The sequence below is a fragment of the Carassius auratus genome, chromosome 39, assembly GCF_003368295.1.
Source record: "Carassius auratus strain Wakin chromosome 39, ASM336829v1, whole genome shotgun sequence".
Lineage (NCBI taxonomy): Eukaryota > Metazoa > Chordata > Actinopteri > Cypriniformes > Cyprinidae > Carassius > Carassius auratus.
In genome coordinates this window covers 7,885,986-7,910,438 of record NC_039281.1, presented here as the reverse complement: position 1 = coordinate 7,910,438, position 24,453 = coordinate 7,885,986, and the positions used below count along the sequence as shown (strand labels likewise).

At 39.7% G+C, this 24,453-nt stretch overlaps 3 protein-coding genes across 5 annotated transcripts in view; 2 read left to right on the top strand and 1 right to left on the bottom strand.

Annotated features, from left to right (window-relative positions):
* Positions 1 to 13,773, top strand: part of LOC113057849 (mediator of RNA polymerase II transcription subunit 12) — a 34,810-nt gene extending 21,037 nt beyond the window's left edge. Inside the window, exons 28-44 of one of the 3 annotated variants that reach the window (XM_026225394.1) lie at positions 1,042 to 1,113; positions 1,204 to 1,364; positions 1,457 to 1,618; positions 1,782 to 1,893; positions 2,002 to 2,091; positions 2,255 to 2,364; positions 2,441 to 2,576; positions 3,351 to 3,500; positions 3,584 to 3,943; positions 4,022 to 4,166; positions 4,321 to 4,514; positions 6,248 to 6,328; positions 6,415 to 6,638; positions 7,804 to 7,987; positions 12,429 to 12,560; positions 12,713 to 12,806; positions 13,390 to 13,773. In XM_026225394.1, coding sequence (XP_026081179.1) covers positions 1,042 to 1,113; positions 1,204 to 1,364; positions 1,457 to 1,618; positions 1,782 to 1,893; positions 2,002 to 2,091; positions 2,255 to 2,364; positions 2,441 to 2,576; positions 3,351 to 3,500; positions 3,584 to 3,943; positions 4,022 to 4,166; positions 4,321 to 4,514; positions 6,248 to 6,328; positions 6,415 to 6,638; positions 7,804 to 7,987; positions 12,429 to 12,560; positions 12,713 to 12,806; positions 13,390 to 13,427 — 2,445 coding nt within the window. In that variant the 3' untranslated portion in view covers positions 13,428 to 13,773. Of the gene's footprint in view, positions 1 to 1,041; positions 1,114 to 1,203; positions 1,365 to 1,456; positions 1,619 to 1,781; positions 1,894 to 2,001; positions 2,092 to 2,254; positions 2,365 to 2,440; positions 2,577 to 3,350; positions 3,501 to 3,583; positions 3,944 to 4,021; positions 4,167 to 4,320; positions 4,524 to 6,247; positions 6,329 to 6,414; positions 6,639 to 7,803; positions 7,988 to 12,428; positions 12,561 to 12,712; positions 12,807 to 13,389 lie in introns of all 3 variants that reach the window. The other 2 variants (XM_026225395.1, XM_026225392.1) reach the window with 2 other exon arrangements.
* LOC113057850 (methionine--tRNA ligase, mitochondrial-like) lies at positions 13,597 to 16,637 on the bottom strand. The gene is made up of 3 exons (XM_026225396.1): positions 16,313 to 16,637; positions 15,907 to 16,241; positions 13,597 to 14,951 (listed from the first exon to the last, which is right to left on the bottom strand). The coding sequence occupies exons 1-3, from the start codon at positions 16,569 to 16,571 to the stop codon at positions 13,770 to 13,772; spliced, it is 1,776 nt and encodes a 591-aa protein (XP_026081181.1). The 5' UTR covers positions 16,572 to 16,637; the 3' UTR covers positions 13,597 to 13,769.
* A 2,814-nt stretch (positions 16,638 to 19,451) lies between these two features.
* The window catches only part of LOC113057848 (heat shock 70 kDa protein 4-like), a 12,274-nt gene continuing 7,272 nt past the window's right edge, over positions 19,452 to 24,453 (top strand). The window contains exons 1-8 of the mRNA XM_026225391.1: positions 19,452 to 19,751; positions 20,717 to 20,774; positions 20,864 to 21,004; positions 21,139 to 21,261; positions 22,685 to 22,784; positions 22,866 to 22,999; positions 23,087 to 23,331; positions 24,438 to 24,453. The exon at positions 24,438 to 24,453 is cut by the window's right edge and continues 61 nt beyond it. Of these exons, the coding sequence (XP_026081176.1) occupies positions 19,645 to 19,751; positions 20,717 to 20,774; positions 20,864 to 21,004; positions 21,139 to 21,261; positions 22,685 to 22,784; positions 22,866 to 22,999; positions 23,087 to 23,331; positions 24,438 to 24,453 (924 nt within the window). The 5' untranslated portion in view covers positions 19,452 to 19,644. The remainder of the gene's footprint in view (positions 19,752 to 20,716; positions 20,775 to 20,863; positions 21,005 to 21,138; positions 21,262 to 22,684; positions 22,785 to 22,865; positions 23,000 to 23,086; positions 23,332 to 24,437) is intronic.

The window sequence follows — 24,453 nt, the reverse complement described above, 5'->3', positions numbered from 1 at the left end:
AGGTCTGATAACATTTTTTTTTTTTTGCGGGTTACTCCACCAAATATTGAACTCTTAAATCTTCTGAAGTTAAAACACATTGGTATTGTGTTGTCTAAAAATGAATCTAAATATGTCTGAAAACACTGCATATTTTTATTTTTATCTCGACCAGTTGTCATTGCATGCTCTTAAGTGACAACATTTTGGAAGAGACAAATGTCGTTTACAGTAGTTTACAGAATAAAATACAATTTAATTTTACTCAAACACATAACTTAAAATTACATAAATCCTGAGAAACTGAGTATTTTCAAGCAGTCTCTTAATTTTTATATATTCCTTTTTTTTTTTTTTTTTTTTTTTTTTTTTACCTATTATTAAATATATATATATATATATATATATATATATATATATATATTTTTTTTTTACAGTGCAGTTGTTTTACAATAGTAATAGATTTGTCTTAATAGTTATAATAGTAATTTATTTCATTATTTTCATTGTTATTTTTAATTAGTTTGGCTTCCTAAAAATACCAGTGTGACACTGTCACAACAAAAAATAGGTTTTTATTCCACTTTAAAGTCCTGGTACAAATCACTGCAGACTGAAAAGGTTGGATTTCTTAATTTTTCCTTTACTTAAATATGTAAAAGCGTTTCTAGATGATTAGGTGTCTACTCACGATAGTCTCACATAGTCCCGGGGAAACACTGTAATATACCATCATATAAACATTTGCCGAGGAGTTTTCTGGAAACCTGTTTGAAAACAGTCATTGATTTTCCAAATCCATTTGGTGATGCTGTCAATGCAAAAAGAAAAATGTTTTCAGCTTTTAAACCCTGTAGAATAGAATGAAGAGAGAGTCATTTCCCTGAGCTTAATTATTAATTTCACACCCTTTAGCCTTTAAGCCGTGAATGATTTGTGTGGGTCTCTCAGCAGCTCATTATTCTGGATTGGTTTTCATAGACAATTAACCTCCAGCTCTGGCTCTTTAGCTCTGCTTTGATTCCTTTAAAAGCATTCTTTCCATCTTCCGTCTGCTTACAGAACATGGACCAGTGGACCATGAGACAGTCGTCTCTCGAGCTGCAGCTCATGATCAAACAAAGCTCAAACAACGTAAGCCGAAGCGTGTTTGCTGAGTTCATCACCGTCCGATGATTTCTCGTCTTTTCTTAAGGTTTGCACATCTGAATCCATTCTTAACAGGAGCTGTATTCTCTTCTGGAGAACATAGCCAAGGCCACCATCGAGGTTTTCCAGAAGTCTGCTGAGATGAACTCGAGTAACCCCTCCATGAATGGCTCTGCGGTTTCCAGCAGCTCAGTCTCTAATACAAACAGTGCCAGCAAACCCAAACCTGTGCTCAGGTCGGTGACCCCAATCATTGCTCGGTTTGATGGACTGGATGGCCTGGCCTTCTCTTCTGTGTGTTTCTCAGATCCTCTTGTGTTTCCTCCAGTTCCTCCGAGCGTTCAGGGGTCTGGTTAGTGGCTCCTCTGATTGGGAAGCTGCCCACCTCGGTGCAGGGTCACGTGCTGAAGGCTGCGGGTGAAGAACTGGAGAAGGGACAGCACCTGGGTCCCTCCTCGAGGAAAGAAAGAGATCGACAGAAACAAAAAAGGTATTCGACTGAACACACAGGTTTATTTACACTGTTGCTTTCTCCTGATGCTTATTGCCTCAACACTTTAAAATAATATAGAGTATGTAGAGTTCAAGCTAATTTGTCTAGGCATGATCAGTAATATGGTATATATCACAATCCGTTTTCTTCTCTCTCTCAGTATGTCTCTCCTGAGCCAGCAGCCTTTCCTCTCTCTGGTGCTGACGTGTCTCAAGGGACAAGACGAGCAGAGAGAGGGTCTCCTGACTTCCCTTTACAGCCAAGTCCAGCAGGTACCGCATCAACACACACACACACACACACACACACACACACACACCCAGTGACTGTCAGTCAGTGCTTCTCATCTCTCAACACTGATGTGGTGTGTTCCCCGTCAGATTGTGACTAACTGGAGAGAGGACCAGTACCAGGACGACTGCAAAGCCAAGCAGATGATGCACGAGGCCTTGAAGCTGCGACTCAATCTGGTGCGCAACCGTCATCTGTTTCTCATGCAACCTAAGAAGCATGATCTGTGTGTTGATCGATCTCATTTCCTTGTATTGCATGCACCGAGGTTAAAATGAATGTCACTGAGACATGTCAAACTACACTGAGCTCAGTTCTTGTTTGGTGTCTGGTGGTCTGTAGGTGGGTGGGATGTTTGATACGGTGCAGCGCAGCACACAGCAGACGACGGAGTGGGCGGTGCTTCTGCTGGACATCATCAGCAGTGGCACGGTGGACATGCAGTCTAACAAGTGAGATCCGACACAGTCTCTGATTAACCTGTGCCATACTCTCTTAGTTTGAATGATGTTTGTTGTTTTCCTTTAGTGAGCTCTTCACGACGGTGTTAGACATGCTGAGCGTGTTGATTAACGGCACTCTGGCGGCCGACATGTCCAGCATCTCTCAGGGCAGCATGGAAGAGAATAAGAGGGCCTACATGAACCTGGTCAAGAAGCTCAGGGTGAGACCGAGCAATATTTATTTACGTCAGAAAATGAGATGGAGTCCACTTCAGACTTTGTTTTTAATGTTGGATTTAATGTGATGAATGAAAGGTTGGAGCATTTTTAATTTTTTTTTGCGGAGGTGAAATTTTCACATTAATTCTACTTCATGTTAATTAAGCTTATTATACTACTTTATTCTCAAAATATTATGACGGTTAATCCAATATCGCTACGACTTTATTCTGAAAGCACTGTGACTTTAATCTCAATGCTATGATTTTGTTCTTAAAATATTAAAACATTTATTCTCAAAATATTGTGACTTTATTCTCAAAATATTACAACTTTAACCTTATATTGCTATGACTTCTTTCTTAAAACATTACGACTTTATACCTTAAAATATTATGAATTAAATCACAATTTTATGACTGTATTCTCGAAATATTTTACTTTATTTACTTTATTGTACTCCACTGAAGACTGGAGTTATGAAGATGCTGAAAATTTAGCATCACATCACAGGAATAATTTACATTTGAAGCTGTATTCAAATAGAAATAGATTTTTTTTTACTGCATTTTTTTTAATCAAATAAATGCAGCCTTGGTGAGACTTCTTTCTAAAAACAAAATGTAAAAATCGTACCAATCCCAATTTAGTTTTAAGCCATAGTCTACCACTAGCAGCTGTGATAAGCAACACTAAATCATCACGGCAGTGATTTTGTGCATTTGCACAAACTTTTCTTCTGGAAATGTAAGACTGTTGTTTGTTTTTTCCTGCAGAAAGAGCTCGGTGACCGTCAGTCCGAAAGCTTGGAGAAAGTGCGGCAGTTGCTGCCTCTGCCCAAACAGATGCGTGATGTCATCACCTGTGAACCCCAGGGGTCACTCATTGACACGAAGGGCAACAAAATTGCCGGATTTGAAAAAGAGGTACGTAGCACATTATAGGTATGGTAGCGCTACCCGGCTTCTGGACATTCGCTGACCTTTGCATCGTGGTTTCTCACACACAGGGTCTTCAGGTGTCGACTAAGCAGAAGATCTCTCCCTGGGACGTGTTCGAGGGCCTGAAGCACTCGGCTCCGCTGTCCTGGGGCTGGTTTGGGACCGTGCGAGTCGACCGCAAAGTCACAAAGTATGAAGAGCAGCAGCGGCTCCTGCTTTACCACACCCACATAAAGCCCAAACCACGCAGTTACTATCTGGCGCCTCTCAACCTGCCCCAAGAGGAAGAAGAGCCACCCACACCCGTGCCTCCTGAACCGGACAAGAAGGTGGATCCTGGGAAGCCGGAGAAGAGCGTCAATAGTGTCGCAGCTGACCCCAGTAAGAAGAAAAAGAAAAAGAAGCCGACATCCGCAAATAAACAAGAGGTAAAAATTACAAAAGAAGCAAAAATGGCTTGACTTAGAGTTAAATATCAAGTTTTGCAACTGTTTCCTGTGGTCTAGGACTACAAGGCGCACAACCCAGTCTTGCAGTACACGCCAGGCATGGCTCCTGATCTGTTGATGAACCAGTCAAACATGACTTTCCGAATGGGCTACCAGACTCCAATGGGCCAAATATACGGCCAAAACCAGCCTCTGCCACCAGGTCAGTGCAAGCCTTTTAACCTCTTTTCCTTTTGAACTTTTTAAAAATCCAGTTACTTCAGTCATTTTAGCATCGATGGATGCATGTAGGAGATCTTCTGTTTTGTTTTTTTGTTGTCTTTTATGCTTTTTCTCATTGTATTTTCCCCCGTAAGGGGGTCCCGGTTTAGAGCCCAATTTCCGTTCCAGGGCTCCTATGGGCAAAATTCCTCAACGTCCCACCTACAACATAGCTAATATGCCGGGTGCTAGCATGGGCAGCATGATGGGAATGGACAAGCAGTTCCAGATGGGCTACAAGCCTCCACCGAGCATGCATCAGGGGCAGCTTCTCCGTCATCAGTTACAGGTCAGACTGGTGAGTCTGGTTTAACCGGTCAAGACCCCAGACCGAAAACACACACTGGATGCATTTAGACTGGCACAAAAAATCTGATTTTATTGCTCACACAGTTTGGAATTTGTTGCAGATTTGTAAACACGGGTGTAAAACCAAATGTGGTTTTAAATCACATACATGTCCGATATCTGGACATCTGACCAATGTCTGAACAGAAATATCTGATTCCCTGCAGAACTTCCAATGCAACATTTGCACATAAAGATTGTGTTTTAATGCTGGTGTGCTGTATTTCACTCGCATTTTATTAAAAGATGGAAACTTTATACGAGTTAGAAATTGTACATTCAGGAGCTGGTTTTCAACCTCTGCCCTGTGGGTTTTATAAATACAACAGTGAAAAACTACATTATATTTCTCATCAGTGAGATGATAACTTGGTAGTTTTGGTAATTAAACCAACAAGCATCACAATCACTTGCCCGTCTTCTCTCTCGCTCTTTAATTAAGTCAAATTCATTCCAATAAATATCATCTTGGCGCTACTTTATTTCACTAAAGAATTCTACTGTAGATAAAATAGCATAACAAATGCAAAGTCCTGCAATGTTAATACAGCTATGGTTTCCTTGAAATCTCGCTCAGACAGTGATGCATTATCTTTTCTGAATCATTGAAAAAGTGGTGTTCAAGACATCTTGAGCCTTTAATGTGTCTGTGAGCTTTTAAAAGTTTTGTGGTGTGCTGTAAATTGTGTTTATAAATGACTGGTGAGATGGTATTCTCACTTAAAAAAAAAAAAAGAATAAAAGAGTAGAGTAGAGGCTTGGACTGGGAAACAAAACCAAACCAGCAGACGTAGGTAAAAGCCCAGACTTGGCAACAAGTATTATTATGGCTTGACTTGATTGCATTTAAATGGTTGTGTATGAATAGAGTATATGGTTATGGAAGCCTGTTTAAGCTATTAAAAAAAAAAAAAAAAAAAAAATGGAATTGGGATTTATCTCACAAGTTGTTTTTCTCAGAATTGCATGATGTATCTTGCAATTCTAACATTATTTCTTGAAATTGCTTACTTATGTATCACAATTCTGACTTCATAACACACAATTTTGAGAAAACGTCAGAATTGTAAGACAAAGTGGTGGTTACCTTTTTATTTTATTCAGTGGCAGAAACAAGTTTCCATATATCTGACCCTGGACCACAGAAGTCTTAAGTGTCCATTTTTTTCTAAATTTAGATTTATCCATCATCTGAATACTGAATAAATAAGCTTTTCATTGGTTTATTAGGATCAGATGATATTTGGCTGAGATACAACTATTTAAAATAAATCTGAAATCTGAGGGTGCAAAAAAATTTAAATATTGAGGAAAGCACCTTTAAAGTTGTTCAAATGAATTCTTAGCAATCCATATTACTAATCAAAAATTACGTTTTGATATATTTATGATAGGGAATTTACAAAATATTTTCATGGAATATGATCTTTACTAAATATCCCAATGATTTTTGGCATAAAAGAAAAATCTATAATATTAACCCATAAAATTTATTTTTGACTATTGCTACAAATATACCCCAGCGACTTAAGACTGTGTTTGTGCTCCAGCGTCACACATGGGTCACGTCGTTTTAAAAAGGAAACAACGGTAACTCTTAAATTTGACATAGACCAAAGGAAATGGAAATGGAACGCATTTGTGTTTTTTTATGCTCTGTTTGCACTTCTCCAGAATCATAATCATTTACTTGGACAAGCGCAGATTAGACAAGTGGCACCTAATCAACAGTATCCATCGATGCAACCGACACAGGCACGTACAGGCAAATTTGCGTCGTTGATATATTCAGCATTTGCTGAAACCCGGTGATGACAGCCCATGCTTCTCTCTCTCTTCAGAACATCTCTCAAGGCTACACCACGTACGGCTCACACATGGGGATGCAGCCGCACCCCTCTCAGCCCGGAGGAATAGGTCCTGCCTCGTACGGCTTCCAGGGAGGACATCCTGGCACAAACCCAGCCATGGTGGACCCTCTTAGGCAAATGCAGCCGAGACCTAGCGGCTACGTGCATCAGCAGGCTCCTGGAGCATACGCACACACAGTGCCAAACACACAAAGGTCAGTCACAGACACAAGTGCTTGGATTTTTCCTGTTAATTTGGTCATCATTTTTTTTTTTGTCTTGTGCAATGTGTTTGTTTATGATTAGTCAAGTTTTAGTTAACTAAAAGTTATTGCACCTATAAACAAATCAATAGACAGTCAATTCTACCCTATGATTTATTTGACCTCATTTCGTTTCCTGATCATTTATTTCCTTTGCAAGTTAACATGTTATCACATTCAACCCCTTCTTTTTCATCAGAAGTATTATTTGCGATTTGAATTGTGTGAACGGAGTTCCTCTTGCTGTGTTGTAAGCCGGGCTTTCACTTTTGAATTCGCGATCTTGTCACATTTTACAAGAAAATATGTTTTGATGTCTGTTTTGCTTACATGCATCTAAATACCTTTCACTTTTTCAGACTAAAACAAAAGATGGATTCATTGTTATTCTTGATTAAGAAGCACAACAGTTAAATAAGATGCAATCAAACTTTTTTTTGTCCTTCATTAAATATGAATTTGTTTTACTCAAAATGCCTTCAATTGAGCTACCAAAGATGATCATATCCCATGCTATCTAATATATAGCATGTATTGCAACATTATTCACCATTAATTAGTTGCTTATTAACTTAAATATTGGCTTTTTAGTACTTATAAAGCACATATTAATGCCTTATTCTAGTATTTTTTAAGATCACTTATCCTTACCCTAAACCTAAATATAACTATATAGTAACTACCTTACTTTCATTAATTAATAAGCAGCAAATTAGGAGTTTGAGGACTCCTAGCAAATTGAATATGTGTTTCGTAAAGGTGCTATAAGTACACTTTGAATGTGCCAAATCATAAAATTACAGATATTTAGGAAACATGCTAAGTTCACACTTTTTTCTCCGAAAAACAAAACCAGAGCATGTTATTCTGCTTTGAAATGTGTGTTCAGTGTCACAATGTCTGTTTTTGTTTTGGTATGTGACTCCGCCCACTGACAGTTCACCCAATAGCATTATATCGCAGATTCTTAAAAAAAACTGTATGACCAGAGGAAGAAACAAGAATAAATCAACTCATTAGCTTACAATATAAAGCTTGTCTCCTTGCATTGTTGTATTGCACAACCCAGCTTTGAAGGAGTGTAAAACATTAGCTACGCTTTCACCATCTGTCTCAGGTTTTCCCATCAGTCCATGCAGCAGACTCCTATGATGCACAGCCACTTGGCAGCACAAGCCATGCACCCCAACATGAGGACCAATCAGATGATGGACCAGCAGCAGCAGCAACAACAACAACAACAGCAGCAGCAGGCCCAGCAGCAACAGCAGCAGCTGATCAGACCGCATCCAGCTCTCAGAGTACGTAAAACACACACCCCAATGCATTGTGGGATACTGTGCATTTCACACAACGCCTACATTTCAACTATTCATCAAGCGCAACCTTCCGTTACCTCTCGTGAAACCAACAAGTTGGGGCGTTCACACCAGATGCGAATTGCGCAAATAAAGTTGGACGCTTGAACATTTTGAGTTTACTCGCTACATTAGCGCGTGAAATAGTATTCATCCGCTCAGCTTGCTACATCGTAATCATGTCACTACTAGAGCAAGCTCCTGATTGTTTAACGTGGCACGAATTTTCATAAAAGTTTAGATTTTTCAACTCGCGCGAATCACTCGGTTTGTGCATCAAAAAAACCCGAAACGCTCAATTAACTTTGCGTCATTCGTGCTAATCGCACTGCAGGATTTCTACTCGTGTCTTTGCATTGACGTAACCATAAAACTGCAATTCATCAACTGGCCACTAGAGGCTGGCTCCAAAAGGGAGTCAATCCCATAGACTCCTCATGTTACAGTTTTTTTCAGTCGCTAACAAGCATTTGTCCAAGCAGTTGTCACATTTTCAAAACTCTAAACACAATTAGCACAGCATCTGTCTATTGTGGCCATACCATTCACACATTTCATGTCGTTTTCACACAATATGGAGTCATTGAACACATTTCCACAATGCTTACATTTTCTGAACAGACAAGCTATACCTCCCAACAAAATTATGGATGGTTTTTGTAGTATTTACAAATGTTAACACACAACATCCCACAATAGCAAAAACAATGTTCCAAACCTTAGATACAGTATAAAAACCTCTGCTTCTGCAATGATATCAGTTCAAAAACAATATATCTTAGCTGATTTATGTTGTGTAAATTGGGCCAACCACAACTGATTCCAATCTGGCTCAGATTCAATGGCAGGGGTTATTTTTTTCTATTACATTGACACTTATACAATAAAAGGAGGACTTTGAAGAGTGATATTTTTGGAAACAGAAACAGAAAAAGACAAACACTGTAATGTATGGACGAGGAAGAGTAAGAGCAAGGGGCCCAGAGAGAAGAGCAGGCCCAGTGAGAGGAGCAGGAGCAGTGAGAGATGCAGTGAGAGGAGCAGTGAGAGATGCAGTGAGAGGAGCAGGAGCAGTGAGAGGAGCAGTGAGAGGAGCATGAGCTGTGAGAGGAGCAGTGAGAGGAGCAGGAGCAGTGAGAGGAGCAGGAGCAGTGAGAGGACTAGTGAGAGGACCAGTGAGAGGAGCAGTGAGAGGAGCAGGAGCAGTGATAGGAGCAGGAGCAGTGAGAGGACCAGTGAGAGGAGCAGGAGCAGTGAGAGGAGCAGTGAGAGGAGCATGAGCTGTGAGAGGAGCAGTGAGAGGTGCAGGAGCAGTGAGAGGAGCAGTGAGAGGAGCAGTGAGAGGAGCAGGAGCAGTGAGAGGAGCAGGAGCAGTGATAGGAGCAGGAGCAATGAGAGGACCAGTGAGAGGAGCATGAGCTGTGAGAGGAGCAGTGAGAGGTGCAGGAGCAGTGAGAGGAGCAGGAGCAGTGATAGGAGCAGGAGCAGTGAGAGGACCAGTGAGAGGAGCAGGAGCAGTGAGAGGAGAAGTGAGAGGAGCAGGAGCAGTGAGAGGAGCAGTAGCAGTGAGAGGAGCAGTGAGAGGAGCAGTGAGAGATGCAGGAGCAGTGAGAGGAGCAGTGAGAGGAGCAGGAGCAGTGAGAGGAGCAGGAGCAGTGATAGGAGCAGGAGCAGTGAGAGGAGCAGTGAGAGGAGCAGGAGCAGTGAGAGGAGCAGGAGCAGTGATAGGAGCAGGAGCAGTGAGAGGAGAAGTGAGAGGAGCAGGAGCAGTGAGAGGAGCAGGAGCAGTGAGAGGAGAAGTGAGAGGAGCAGGAGCAGTGAGAGGAGCAGGAGCAGTGATAGGAGCAGGAGCAGTGAGAGGAGAAGTGAGAGGAGCAGGAGCAGTGAGAGGAGCAGTAGCAGTGAGAGGAGCAGTGAGAGGAGCAGTGAGAGATGCAGGAGCAGTGAGAGATGCAGTGAGAGGAGCAGTGAGAGGAGCAGGAGCAGTGAGAGGAGCAGTGAGAGGAGCAGGAGCAGTGAGAGATGCATTGAGAGGAGCAGTGAGAGGAGCAGGAGCAGTGAGAGATGCAGTGAGAGAAGCAGGAGCAGTGAGAGAAGCAGGAGCAGTGAGAGGAGCAGTGAGAGGAGCAGGAGCAGTGAGAGATGCAGTGAGAGATGCAGGAGCAGTGAGAGGACCAGTGAGAGGAGCAGGAGCAGTGAGAGATGCAGTGAGAGGAGCAGGAGCAGTGAGAGGAGCAGTGAGAGGAGCAGGAGCAGTGAGAGGAGCAGTGAGAGAAGCAGGAGCAGTGAGAGATGCAGGAGCAGTGAGAGATGCAGTGAGAGGAGCAGGAGCAGTGAGAGATGCAGTGAGAGGAGCAGGAGCAGTGAGAGATGCAGTGAGAGGAGCAGGAGCAGTGAGAGGAGCAGTGAGAGAAGCAGGAGCAGTGAGAGATGCAGGAGCAGTGAGAGATGCAGTGAGAGATGCAGGAGCAGTGAGAGATGCAGGAGCAGTGAGAGATGCAGTGAGAGGAGCAGTGAGAGGAGCAGGAACAGTGAGAGATGCAGGAGCAGTGAGAGATGCAGTGAGAGGAGCAGTGAGAGGAGCAGGAACAGTGAGAGATGAAGTGAGAGAAGCAGGAGCAGTGAGAGGAGCAGGAGCAGTGAGAGGAGCAGTGAGAGGAGCAGGAGCAGTGAGAGGAGCAGTGAGAGGAGCAGGAGCAGTGAGAGGAGCAGTGAGAGGAGCAGGAGAAGTGAGAGGAGCAGTGAGAGGAGCAGTGAGAGGAGCAGGAGCAGTGAGAGGAGCAGTGAGAGGAGCAGGAGCAGTGAGAGATTGTTTTTATTTTACCCCCCCCCCCCCCTTTTTATCTGGGCTTTTTGCTGTTGTTGTTTTTTGTTCAGAATGCTCTTATGTGTTTCATGGATATTTTGTTCACTGTAAGCAATACTGTCAAACCTTTTCTGTTCTATCATACCGTGTTTCTACTGTACCTCCTGCAGTAAACAGTAAAGGAAAAAAATAGCTTTTTACTGGAATGCTTTTGAATGTGAACATTACTGTATATTTGGACATACGGTTCCTAACCAAGAAATTTAGTGTAAAACAATGAATTGCATGTTTTGCATGCAAATACCTGTAAAACTGAAACATAAAAGTCTATGGAGTTTTTGTAATGTCAACAATAGCCAGTATTTTGAAACCTGGTGTACTTTGATTGACTGCATGTACCTTATGAGGTGAAAACAAGTGTTATTCTTTGACAGAATAATTTAATTTTGAGTCAGATTTCCAGTGTTTTGGTAAAGTTGGTGTGTGCAGAGAAAGATGTGTTCTATTTTGAAATGAAGACTTAGTATATATTTAACAAAATGTGTTTTTGAGAAGAAAATTATCCATTTGGCCAATTGTGTTTTGTAGGTGTTTGTCTGTGTTAAGAGTTTAGAAAAAGTATCTGAAGTATGGTTAAGCGCTTGTTAGCGATTGAAAAAAACTGTAAAATGCCCTACTTTACGGCAGAAAAAAACAGCCTGGTACAAAAAATTATTTTGGTCTATATAGATAATTTTGCCCTTCGTGACAACAGTGAGGGGGATGAATATTACTGTTAGGGTGTCATGAAATGTAATTTTAAAAGTATTTCAGTTGAGAATGTAGTTGTTTTAAACTCAAATATGTGGTTTATTTATAAAGACAGCGTCTATTTAAAAATGTGTATCGCCGATTTTGGAGATGATCAGCTCCGCGCGATCAGCGAGAGCTTAGTGATCATGTTACCGTCTTGGTTTGACACTGCAACTTCTGATGTCTCTTTTGGGGTTAAACATAAAATACAATTCCTCCATTGTCATTTCGGATTTTGCCTCAGCTTGCTACCATCGTAATCATGTCACTACTAGAGCAAGCTCCTGATTGGTTAACGTGGCGCGAATTTTCACCAAAGTTCAGATTTTCCAACTTCATCGACTGGCCACTAGAGGCTGCCTCCTAAAGGGAGCGTGTTAAAATTCCCAAATTCACTACACAACGTTTACAGCCTGAAATAAAAATTATTTTGGTCTATATATTTGATTTTGCCCTTCGTGACAACTCTTTAGGGGGGTGAATATTTTTTATAACTCATCCTTTTAAAATTATATGAAGCCTTAAAGTTCTGCATAATTAAGGGCGTGGCCATTTGAGTGACAGGTGGATTGTCGCTGCTGTTGAGTTAGGTGGGCGTGGTTTCAGCAACCAGCTCTTTGACCATTTTCGATAACCCGGGAGTGACGCTTGGTGACGTGCTGCCAAGTTGGCGACGCCCACTTTTACCTTAAAGCACTCGTCGGAAACCAATGGGGTGACGTCACGGACACTCCGTCCAAATTGATTCACCTATAAAGTGATGGTGTCTGTGTGTTTGTCTTACAGCAGCAGCAGGTGCAGCAACAAGTGCAACAGCAGCAGCAGGTTCAGCCGCAGCAGGTGCCGCAGCAGCAGGTTCAACAGCAGCCGGTGGCAGCCCCCCAGACTCCCACCCAGACCCTGGGAATGCAACCCATGGTGAGACCCCAAACCACCTACACATCTTTCAATCATGTACTTTTAAAATGCATCATGCACTGACACACAAAGCGGTGGGAAATCAGTCAGATACACATTTATTAAAACAGTTCTCCACTTTTTTTGATTATTCTGACTGTGTTTTCTCTCAGTTCCCACGCCAAAGCATGCAGCAAGGCATGCAGCAGACCCAGCAGCAGCAGCAGACCGCAGCGCTGGTCAGACAGCTCCAGCAGCAGCTCTCAAGTATGCTTCAATCCTTACATAACTCCGTTTCTAACAGCCACGATGCACTACTGTGTTTTTGCATGAAATACATTGCCCTCAAAACATCTTCAAATGGAGCAATATCAACATAAATCCTTATTTCCTGTAGGGCTGCCCCCTTAATAGTCCAATAAACAGTAGTTGACCAAAATTAGTCTGTAAAACTGTCCAGACAGATCGTTAACAGCTGAGCCAATTAATGTATATCGAGGAAATCCAAACATTCAATCATTCATCGACCTTAAATCTGAAAGTGAAACATAAACGGGTGGGAAGTATGACCATTATTCGGTTTCATGGTATGACTATATATGCTATATATTTCAGGATACAGTTATTCATATGTCATTATTAGTAAGGGATTGATATAAAACATTTATTAAAAACTTCAGAAATGAGAAGTACGACACCCTGTTTGATTTTTCGTAACTTGACGCCCTTGTATTTTTTTAAACAGTGTATTCTAAATTCACGCATTTGTTTTTGTTTTCATTCTCAGTGCTGTTCTTTATCAAAATGCAACGTCAGCGATATTTTAAATATACCGTTTTTCTTTCCTTAGGTACTCAACCTGGCCAGAACACCAACTCCTATTTCTAAAAGAGCGTCTGAATGCATTTCATCAGTGGTGTAAAGAATAGTTTTAGCGGATTTTCTGCTTCACGCAGGTTTCTGAAAGAAGAGGATCCCAAAAGTAGAGTCAAACATTGTTTTGAGAGGCGAACCACGGAAGAGTTTATGTATAAAGAAGTACAGGAAATTATGAGAGTATTGCGACTTTATTTTATTTCAATTTGTACAATTTCAGTTTCGTGTATTTCTCATTAAAAAAAAAAAAACATGTCTGTTTTTATGCCTTGTTGTATATTTGTATAAAGTGTCACTGAACCCCAACACCATCCATCACTATCTTTTATTAAATCATATTCATATATCTATTCCCTAAGATTTTCCTTCGTCTTGTGTTGTTTCCATTTTGGGAGTCTTCTTCTTTTTCACCGGGCTCCTCTCTAGACGACTAAACAACACTCCCAAATCAGGACCCAGCGCTCTTCCTTCCAGCCCACAGTCTCCTCCTTCATATCTCTTCAGGAAGTTAAGACAATCCCAGCTCCTCTCTTCAAACGTGACTCCCAACCTAGATAATATTTTATCGGCAAGCCCTGGCACCACAGGTTGCAGGAGTATCCCATACACCCTGAGGCACTCTAAAGACACGTGAAGGATGGTGTCAAGCCATTCCCGGTCTTCCCTCCGGTCCAGCTTCCACGGAGCGTGTCTTTGGACGAAGCCGTTCGTGAGACGCACGCATGCACTAATGGCCTCCAGTGCTTTATAGATGTTTAGATTCTCAAAGTGCTGCTCTATTAAACCCGGAAGCGTTGAAACGGCCTCCACCATTCTGTAATCCTCCGAAACGGCTTTTCCACAAAGCTGTTCCTTTGGGAAGCAAGCGTGGGAGAAGCGAGGATACACCTGTGAGGGGTTGAGCGAGGGTGCGGTGCAACGGTTTAATAGTCCTCCTAACGCATCCGCTAACTCACTGTTGCACATCTTCACCACTTTATCGTCGTAATAGTCACAGTCCGAATCCGGAACGCCTTGCCTGAGAAGAAAGTATCTCAAAGCATCCACACCGAACTTCTCGACGGCGTCCGACGGGTTGATCACGTTTCCGAGACTCTTGGACATCTTCCGTCCCTCCACCGTCCAGTGCGAGTGAACGTATATCGTCTGAGGAAGAGGCAAGCCCGCGGCCATGAGGAACGCCGGCCAGTACACAGCGTGGAACTTGAGGATGTCTTTTCCCACGACGTGACGCACCGCCGTCCACCAGTGAGCGTGACTCTCGGGGTACCCCACCACCGTCAGGTAGTTCACCAGAGCGTCCAGCCACACGTAGATGGTTTGTTCGGGATCTCCCGGGACTGGGATTCCCCACCGGAGCCGGCTCTTCTGTCGGGACACTGACAGATCTGGGATATCGTCCTCCAGCCACTGGAGAACCAAGTCCTGAAACTTCACCGGCTGGATCACCTTCGGGTTCGATCGAAGCCAGCGAAGCAACTCGGTGCGAAACTCTGATAGACGAAACATGTAATTGTCCTCCTTCATCCACTCCACCTGTCAGAGAGATGAAGTTATCTTCCATGATTTGTTCTTGTATATCAATATAATCACACATCAGTCAACCAGATGCCATGGACCCCAAATATAAGCATCCTCATGCAAGGGACCCACATTATAAAATGTAAAAGGCAACTAACTACACACTTCAACATTACATGTTAGTTGTACTTTAAATAAAGAATATACTAGATAATATACCAATGTAAAAAATGATTTTGATGAAATGATTACAGGTTTTTTTTTACTCTCGTTAGGACTGTAATATTAGTGGCAAGTAAATGTATTGTAATTTAATAATTTATTTTTAATATAATTTGTTTATTTGTATTATTTAGTCTCCTTAAGAAAAAATATAGTTCGTTCTTAATTTATTTGAATCATCTTTGGTTGTTTACTGATATATTTAGTCTACTTATATTTTTTTTTATCTAATTTTTAAGTTACCATATGCATATTTTTTGTACCTAATGTCAATCTATATATATATATAGTTTATAATTTTTAGTTTACTTCTATTCAAATAATTTATTTTAATAATTATTTATATATTTTAGTTTCTTTTTTTATTTTAAATATTTTAAAATGTAAGTGTACTTATTTTAATCTAATTTTAGTTTATTTGTATTTAGTCTCCTTTAATCAAAAAACAAAGATTTATTTTTATTTTAATCATCTTTGGTTGTTTACTGATATACTTTAGTCAGTTTTTCTCATTTTTATTTAACTTCTATTTTGATCTAAGCACTTTACAAATGATTTATTTTAATAATTATATATATATATATATATTTTTGGTTTCATTTTTTTTTTTTTTTACTTATTTTAATCAATTTTATTGGTCACTTAATTATATAATTTTTTTCTAGTTTTTTTGTTTACTTCTAGATTTAAGCTTTTTATTAATCAAATTTTTATTTGATAATTATTTTTATTCTAATTTAAATCTTACCTTGTGTCCGCTCTCGCTGGAGACTTTAACCCTTCGTCCCTCTGCGTCTGTGCTGTCCGTGACCTGAGCTGCTGTGAGAAAACTCTCATCTGGAGTGGAGTACCAGCCTTCATACGTGCCTTTATAGAGGAAGCCCTGGCTGTGGAGGACCGTCCAGAAGTCTTCGACGGCCCGTCTGTGCCTCTGCTCTGTTGTTCGGATGTAGTCAGTGTATGAAATGCCACATCTTTGGAAAACATGCTTGAAATTCTCTGATATCTCGGTGCAGAAGCTCAGAGGCTCTTTCCCAGCATTACTAGCTGCCTGCTGGATCTTGAGACCATGTTCATCTGTACCTGCAGATACATACAAACTCGTATAACACTGATCTAAGGTTACTATTATATTATAAGAGTATCAAACATACCTGTTGCAAATCTGGAGGTGTATCCCTTTAAGAGTTTGTATCTGTGCAGGCAGTCCGCAGTGACCGCGGAGTGCACGTGACCGATGTGCGGAGGCGCGTTCACGTAGAAGACGGGAGTCGTGATGTAATATGGTTTCGAGGATTGCGAAGCCCGACGGTGAAGGAAACTGTAGACGCGCGGAAGACTTCCGCGGAGAGCGTGACTGGATAAACTTACCGTTGCTCTGAAACGAGTGAAAATAAGAAACCGAGAGCTCATCACGAGACCGGTGCTGCCAGACGCGAGAGAGGAACATCCGGGTCACGCTTAAAAACAAAAGGTCCAACAAATAGTCCGTACTTTGAGATGAATTTCTCACGCGCTTTCGGTTTTAGTTTCGTCAGAGCCTGTACATAGACATTCTCTGGTTTCGTGTAAAATACACTAATATATATATATATATATATATATATATATATATATATATATATATATATATATATATATATATATATATATATACTTTTTACATTTAATATTTAAACATACAGTTTATGCATAATATATTTACATTGACATAATAGTTAATAGCCGCTCGTAATCACTACAAAATATACATTTAATGTTTTTGAATTATGAAAAATATTTAAGATGCCTTATGACAACAAACTGTTAGAAGAAAGGGATAAATGGGGTTCTATATAGAACCATAGGGTTCTTCACTCAACTCCAAAGAACCTTTTATGCTAAAAAGGTTCTATAATGACAAGAAAGAACCCTTTTGGCACAAAGGGTTCATATCTTGAATTTTGTGATCATTCACATGCATACACCGAATCATTGAATACACCGAATAATGCAGTGAAAGAACGCACTCAAAATGCACACGCGCACTAGTATGACTTCATCATGTAACTTTACATTAGCCTAGATGCATGTGCTTTTTAGGCATGATTTGTTTAGATTTGAATATATTTGATACTGTTAAAAGGCACATCATTAAATAAAAAAATATGAGTTCACACCTAAACAAGCTTGGAAAACGTAATTATAACTAGCTACTAAATTAGTTAAAAATGCGTATCCATATACAGCTGTGATTCGCGAACCCCAAACTTACTCAAATGATTCGCGAAACCGCTACGAACTCCCGAACTGACTCAAATGATTCGCGAACCCGCTACGAACTCCCGAACTGATTCAAATGATTCGCGATCCTCAAACAGACTCAAATGATTCTCGATCCCGCTCCAAACTCCCGAACTTATTCAAATGATTCGCGATCCCTAAATTGACTCAAATGATTCGCGATCCCGCTACAAACTCCCAATCTGACTTAAATGATTCGCGATCCCGCTACGAACTCCCGAAATGACTCAAATGATTCGCGAACCCGCTACGAACTCCCGAACTGACTTAAATGATTTGCGATCCCAATACACATAAACATGAATGTTTTAATGCTACTGAATAAAAATAAACGATCCACTCCAAAGTCTCTGCTCATCATGACAGGACCTGGATCAGTGAGCTGCGTTTCGGGCCGTTGCAGCGTTGCAAATAAATTAATAGATATGACCATGGAAAATATGTATTGCAAAATCATCGTTTTTGTTACGCTCCACGCGTATTCTGTTTTCATTGATCTGTGCACGCCGGTGTATTGAGCACGTGTCGGTTGTTATGCTCATTATCTTCTCTGTCTCTAGTTTACTCTCTCTGCTCACAGGTTGCTGTGATTGGCCGAGTTGGACGTCAGTCATCATCAAGGCGCCGCTTCAGAGCCAATCGGAGGCTGCCCAGCTGGTTAAAATGGGTTATGTGTTGATTCATGCTTTCTCTCCGGAGCACATTGTGAACTCCTCTGTGGTAAATTGAGCGCTTTACAGCGGAATGAGTTTATCTGCTGTAAACTGAGGTTTTGACTGTTTCTGCCCGCCAATTAAGTTGTGTGCTATGTGCTTTGTGTTTCTAAGTATTTGTTACGCCTTAACATGGGCGAGATTAGTTTGTGTCTAGCTTTTTATTCGCTTTGAGATATCTGTTAAAAACTGCCATTCTGGGAAGAGAACGCAGGTTAGTTAGTATATCGCGATATACACTGCACCTGTAGCCGATGATTTGTTAGACACACTAGGTAAGGAGTGAGCGCCATCCTTTGTATTTCTGTTTTATAGGTAATTTAGTTAGGGTGCCGGATGCACTGAAGATTTCGGTTTGTGTTCTACATTTTTGTTTTGGTTAGATTAGGTTTAGATTAAGGATATTTTTGTTATATTTTGTTCTTTCCTTTAGGCGCCACTTTTTGTTCTTTTCCCATTTATTATTTGTTTGTTGTTTGTCTTTGTTTATATCACATTGTATTAAGCGCACATTATTGTTGTTTTGACTGGGTCCAGTGGCCTTTTGGCTTGTTGAGAATAAAGCCCAGTTTATTTTTCCCTTTAAAAAGAGTCTGTCATGTGTTCTTCCACCATATCCCCACCTTCAGCAGTACGTTAATATATAAATGTTGCGGTACATGCCCTAGACAATTTCAAGTACGTAACAGTTTTCGTGCTGTTTCATTTGTTTTGCAATTCTTAATTTTTGTTTGAAAAAAGCAAATGTATTTTCCTCAATACTTTAAATAAAATGTTTTATATTTGTTTATTGTTTTTGTATATTTTAAACAAGGTAAATCTTTCTGATTTATTAAAATAAAAAGTAACATACATGGATTTTTCTGGGCTAAGCCGCGGATCTCCACTCACCCTAGAACCACCCCTGCCTTCACTACCCAAGAATTTGATTCTGTTTTAATTCTGATCTAGATTAATGATCATTATATTATAATATATTATATTATTGCGCATTATACAGTAGTATTTGAAGTGGATAAAAAAAAAGTTTCATCAAAGTTGCCCTAAAACAAAATGCGTTCTTGTCTTAAGACAACCTTGATGAACTTTTTGAGCCACTTTAATTGTACTAATCTAATTTTTATAAGCAATTTGGTAGCAATTTGAAATTTGAAAAAAAAATAATGTTTGAGTTTAGAAATTAAAGTTTGCCTCATGCCTTGTTTTAATCTCCAGTGGCCGTCAAATTCATAGACAGTAAGAGAAGGTCAAATTCAAAGAGATTCAGAGTGGAAGTTTTGTGTTGGACCTTTTAGCTCCGTCTTGAACCGGAAACGGTCCTGTTGTCTGTCTCTCGATTGGCGTTTTATTATCCGCAGCCTCATTCCTCCCTGAAGTTAGAGTGGAATAATGAATTAAACTCTTATTTACTCTTTCACATTCTACAGATCGACCGTCTATTCCCCTTTGGGCTCGGGCTGCTAGTGTTCGCGGATCTCTCTGTTGTTGACATGTCAGTGGTGGGCTTTGACGTGGGCTTTTTGAGCTGCTATGTAGCGGTCGCTCGAGGCGGAGGAATCGAGACCGCGGATAATGAGTACAGCGACCGCGCCACACCGTGAGTCCTCCGCGTGCACGGCTTTGAGCGAGTACTGACTGTATACATCCGCCGTCTACTCGAATAATATAGTGCTACAGGAAAACACACTGTCTGAAAACCAGGCTTTAAGAAACAGATAGTAAACACACCAACACTGAGCCATTATTTATTTATTTTAATTTGTTTTTTATATATTGGAATACTCCGACTTAAATCTTGTGCTTTATTCAGATACAATTTATTATTATTAATATTATTTGTAACAAGTGTAAATGTTCCACTTGGTAGGATTTTATAATTAATATCTGTTATTATTGTATATAATTAAAAAAAAATATCTGTTTATATAAACACACTAGTTTTCAAAAGGTTTATTTTCTTTCTTTTTTCTTGGAGCCTGTGATACTTTTTTCGGGATTCTTTGATGAATAAAGTTAAAAGAACAGCATTTTAACAATTTAAGTTTTAATTATTGCTTTCATCAATTTAACACTTTGTCCTCCTTGCTGAATAAAAGCATTAATCTCTTTTTAAAAAAACGTTTTATTTTTTAATAAATGCTGTTCTTTTTAACCTTTTATTCATCAAAGAATCCTGAAAATAAAAATTAAGCGAAATAAATCATCGTATTATAATGATTTCTGAAGGATCATGTGACACTGAAGACTGAAGTAATGATGCTGAAAAAAATACAGCTTTAAATACAGATATAAATTATATTTAAAAGTATATTGAAATAAAAAACTTTATATTAATTTGCAATAACATTTCACAATATAACTGTATTTTGATCAAATAAATTCATCCTTGATGAGCAGAAGAGACTTCTTTAAAACACACTTCAAATCTTAATGAACCCAAACTTTTGAATATCAGTGTGTTTATATATAATGTGTGTGCATGCATGTATGCTCTATTAATTATTGATTATACCTGTACAGTTATTTGTCATAATGTTTTTACATCTTTGTTTGTTGTTTCAGATCATGTGTGTCTTTTGGGCCACGAAATCGCTCTATTGGAGCGGCAGCTAAAAGCCAGGTATGTGATGTGTAGACGACAGATCCTGGTTTAATGCGGTGTTCACGCATGATCTTACTCATGTTTTCTTTGTCTCAACTGAAACACAGGTGGTCACCAATTGCAAAAACACTGTCCAAGGATTCAAGCGTTTCCACGGCCGGGCGTTCTCCGATCCGTTCGTCCAGAACCTGAGGTCCAGTCTGGTTTATGAGCTGTCACAGATGCCTTCGGGAACGACGGGAATAAAGGTGAGGAGCTCAAAGTGAGGCGTCCAGAAGAAACGCGCCGTGAGCTTTGTTCAGAGGCAGCAGATTTAGTTTTAGTTCTGTTGTTCGGTAAATGTGAGAGCGGATGTGAGCTGTGTGTGTGTTGGATGTTGCAGGTGATGTACCTGGAGGAGGAGAAGGTGTTCAGCATTGAACAGATCACTGCGATGCTCCTCACCAAACTCAAGGAGACCGCTGAGAGCGCCCTCAGGAAGCCCGTCGCTGATTGTGTCATCTCTGTGAGTGTAAACATGATCATCCCTGATGATGTTGCATGTGTTCGCTGGGAGCTGAACTCTTCAGGAGACTCGTGCATCAGCTCTTAATTAGTTCGGTTCTGCTTTATTGTCTCCAGGTCAACACACATCAAGTACATAAACACCATACATCTATCATCACATGATACTAATATTACACTAAACACTGCTTCGGTTTGTGATCAGTGATAAGCACACAGATATGATATGTTGTAAAAATGGAAATTATTTTATAATCCTTCATAAGGATTCGAAGGAGTAAACATTTTGCTATGGTAAACATTTCAAAATAAATATTTTGGGCTTGTTCATAAATAAGTCACGTAGAATGTATTTTTTTTTCCTCTGGTTATTATTTGCTTCTGTTCAGAAAGCTCTGTGATGGGAAGGAAAGACAAAGAACATTTATACCGTATTTTCCGGACAATAAGTCGCACTTTTTTTTCATATTTTGGCTGGTCCTGCGACTTATAGTCAGGTGCGACTTATTTATCAAAATTAATTTGACATGAACCAAGAGAAATGAACCAATAGAAAACATTACCGTCTCCAGCCGCCAGAGGGCGCTCTATACTGCTCAGTTCTCCTGTAGTCTACACTGAGCAGCATAGAGCGCCCTCTGGCGGCTGGAGACGGTAAGGTTTTCTCTTGGTGCTTGGTTCTAAATAAATGCGATATATATATATATATATATGCTTATAGTCCGAAAAATACGGGGTGTGTATATATATATATATATATATATATATATATATATATATATGTATGTATGTATGTGTGTATACGTCAGGGTTATCATAGTTAATGAAAACAATTTAAAATATTGAAATAAAGATTAATGTAAACTGAAATTAAATTAATATAAACTCATATTTTCATTTAGTTTCACCTGATACGCTGAACTAAAACATTTTCTTTTTTAATTACAAATTAATAACTGTACAAACAAGTTTAAAAACAACTAAATCCAATAAAAATGACAAAAACATGAAAAAAGTACTAAAATGAAAGCAGAAAATATAAAATTTCTAAAATTCGAAATATTATTTTTTTTTTCTTTTTACTAAAATGCATAACACTCGTATGGCAAAATCTGTGTGCACACTGTGTGTGTGTGTGTGTGTGTGTGTGTGTATATATATATATATATATATATATATAATATATAAACCTATTGTATCCCTATATAAAGGAAAAACACATTATTTCCTCATATTTCCATTGCACCCCTAAAGTTTCTAAATGCACTCCTACATTTTCTCATCTTAGGACCACATGTGCTTTTTAAGAAAAAAGTAAGCGTCAAGCCCTGCATTTGAACGTTTCCCCCTCAGCTGTGAATGAGTAACTGGAGACAGAAGTCCACCGTAGATTCTCTGAATACTCTGTTGTTTTCAATCCCAAGGTGCCCTGCTTCTACACCGATGCTGAGAGGAGATCTGTCATCGATGCGGCTCAGATCGCAGGACTCAACTGTCTGAGGCTCATGAATGAAACCACCGCAGGTGAACAGTAACACCGTTTCAGCACTAACACGTCCACTTTCCATCCTCGAGTGACATCCGTGTTGTTGTTGTTGCATGCAGTGGCTCTGGCGTACGGGATCTACAAACAGGATCTTCCTGCCCCTGAAGAAAAGCCAAGGATAGTGGTGTTTGTGGATATCGGCCATTCAAGCTACCAGGTGTCTGTGTGTGCCTTTAATAAAGGCAAGCTCAAGGTGTGTGCCGATGACATTTATTCCTCTTAAATGCATTCTTAACAGTTATGTGGAAATATAAACAAATCGCTTTTTCCACCCACACAGATTCTTGCTACGGCCTTTGACCCTGAAATGGGAGGAAAAGACTTCGACGAGCGGCTGGTCAGACATTTTTGTGAGGAGTTTGCGGTCAAGTACAAGCTGGATGTGAAGTCCAAGCCCCGAGCGTTGGTCCGACTCTATCAGGAGTGTGAGAAGCTGAAGAAGCTGATGAGCGCCAACTCCTCAGACCTGCCCCTGAACATCGAGTGCTTCATGAATGATATCGACGTCTCAAGCAAACTCAACAGGTTAATGAAACCAGCACTTGCAATCATGTTCTCATATCATGTTGTTGCATGTTTCTAGGAACAAAAAAAGCAGGATTTTTGGATGGGTTTTCAAGCTGCTCTTTTTCTTTGGACAAGGAATGTGTTCTCAGGGTTACAAAACATCATTAGAGTTCGAGTAATCCATGATTTGTGCAATGCATTGCAAGTCTTTATTGAATAGTGCACTCAAAAATTAAAATAATTTACAGGGTTTCTGTGGGTCTCAAAAAGTTTTAAATTGAGTTGCATTAAATTTAATCAATAAAGGGTTTTAAATCGTATAAGGAAGTCTTAATTATGATTTCAATTATGATTTTACATTTGGGGACGAACAGACATGAATTGAGGTTTATGGTTAAACTTCAAAAGACTGAACACATTATTTCTGCTTTTCTGAAAGCGCCTCCTGCTGGCAGAGGATGACTTTGCATTTTCAATCATCTGTTTTTGATCACAGTGGTGTAAAAATGTATCCATATTGTTACGCAGTTGTAAATATGAACCAGTGGATCGTAAAGAAGCTGATGCATTAAACAAATCTAAACATTTTAGACACATAATATATAATTGTTTTTAACTCAATCTGATCGATTGATGATAATTGTTTAAATTAATATAATATATGATACTTTTGACTCATCCCTTTTCTTAAAAACGGTTTAAAGGCTGTTTATAATATATAAAACTTTTTTTTTTTTGTAAAAACCTGTATCTGAACCAGTTTAAAATGTTACCATTGACTCTGCTTAAATGGTATTAATTTTATTTGTCTTAAAAAATAGTGACAGATATGTCTCAGGTTTCTTAAAAAAAAAAAATCTTCATTTGTGTTTTGGTGATGAATGAAAATCTAGTTCACATTTTTGGGTGCGCTGTCCCTTTAAGAAGATCATTCAAAATCCTGAATAACGCCCATCACTCATATCTCATTTGCATATTCAGTCTTGCGCCTAAATCAACATTATGCAAATGAGATCAGAGTGCCACAGTGATTCTAGGGTTTGAATTGACAATGAATGCCTTCATCGACTGCAATCATCCTGACAGTAATTAATTTTGAGCATCTGTGTTGTTTTATATAACAGAGCTCAGTTTGAAGAG

What these genes read in the sequence shown, in the direction of transcription:
- LOC113057850 (XM_026225396.1), bottom strand. Translation starts at nt 16,571, where the DNA reads ATGAGCTCTCGGTTTCTTATTTTCACTCGTTTCAGAGCAACGGTAAGT. An exon ending in CACCTCCAGATTTGCAACAG is followed by an intron (nt 16,242 to 16,312) that starts GTATGTTTGATA and finishes ATGTATCTGCAG; the next exon opens with GTACAGATGAACATGGTCTC. An exon ending in CCAGCGAGAGCGGACACAAG is followed by an intron (nt 14,952 to 15,906) that starts GTAAGATTTAAA and finishes TCTCTCTGACAG; the next exon opens with GTGGAGTGGATGAAGGAGGA.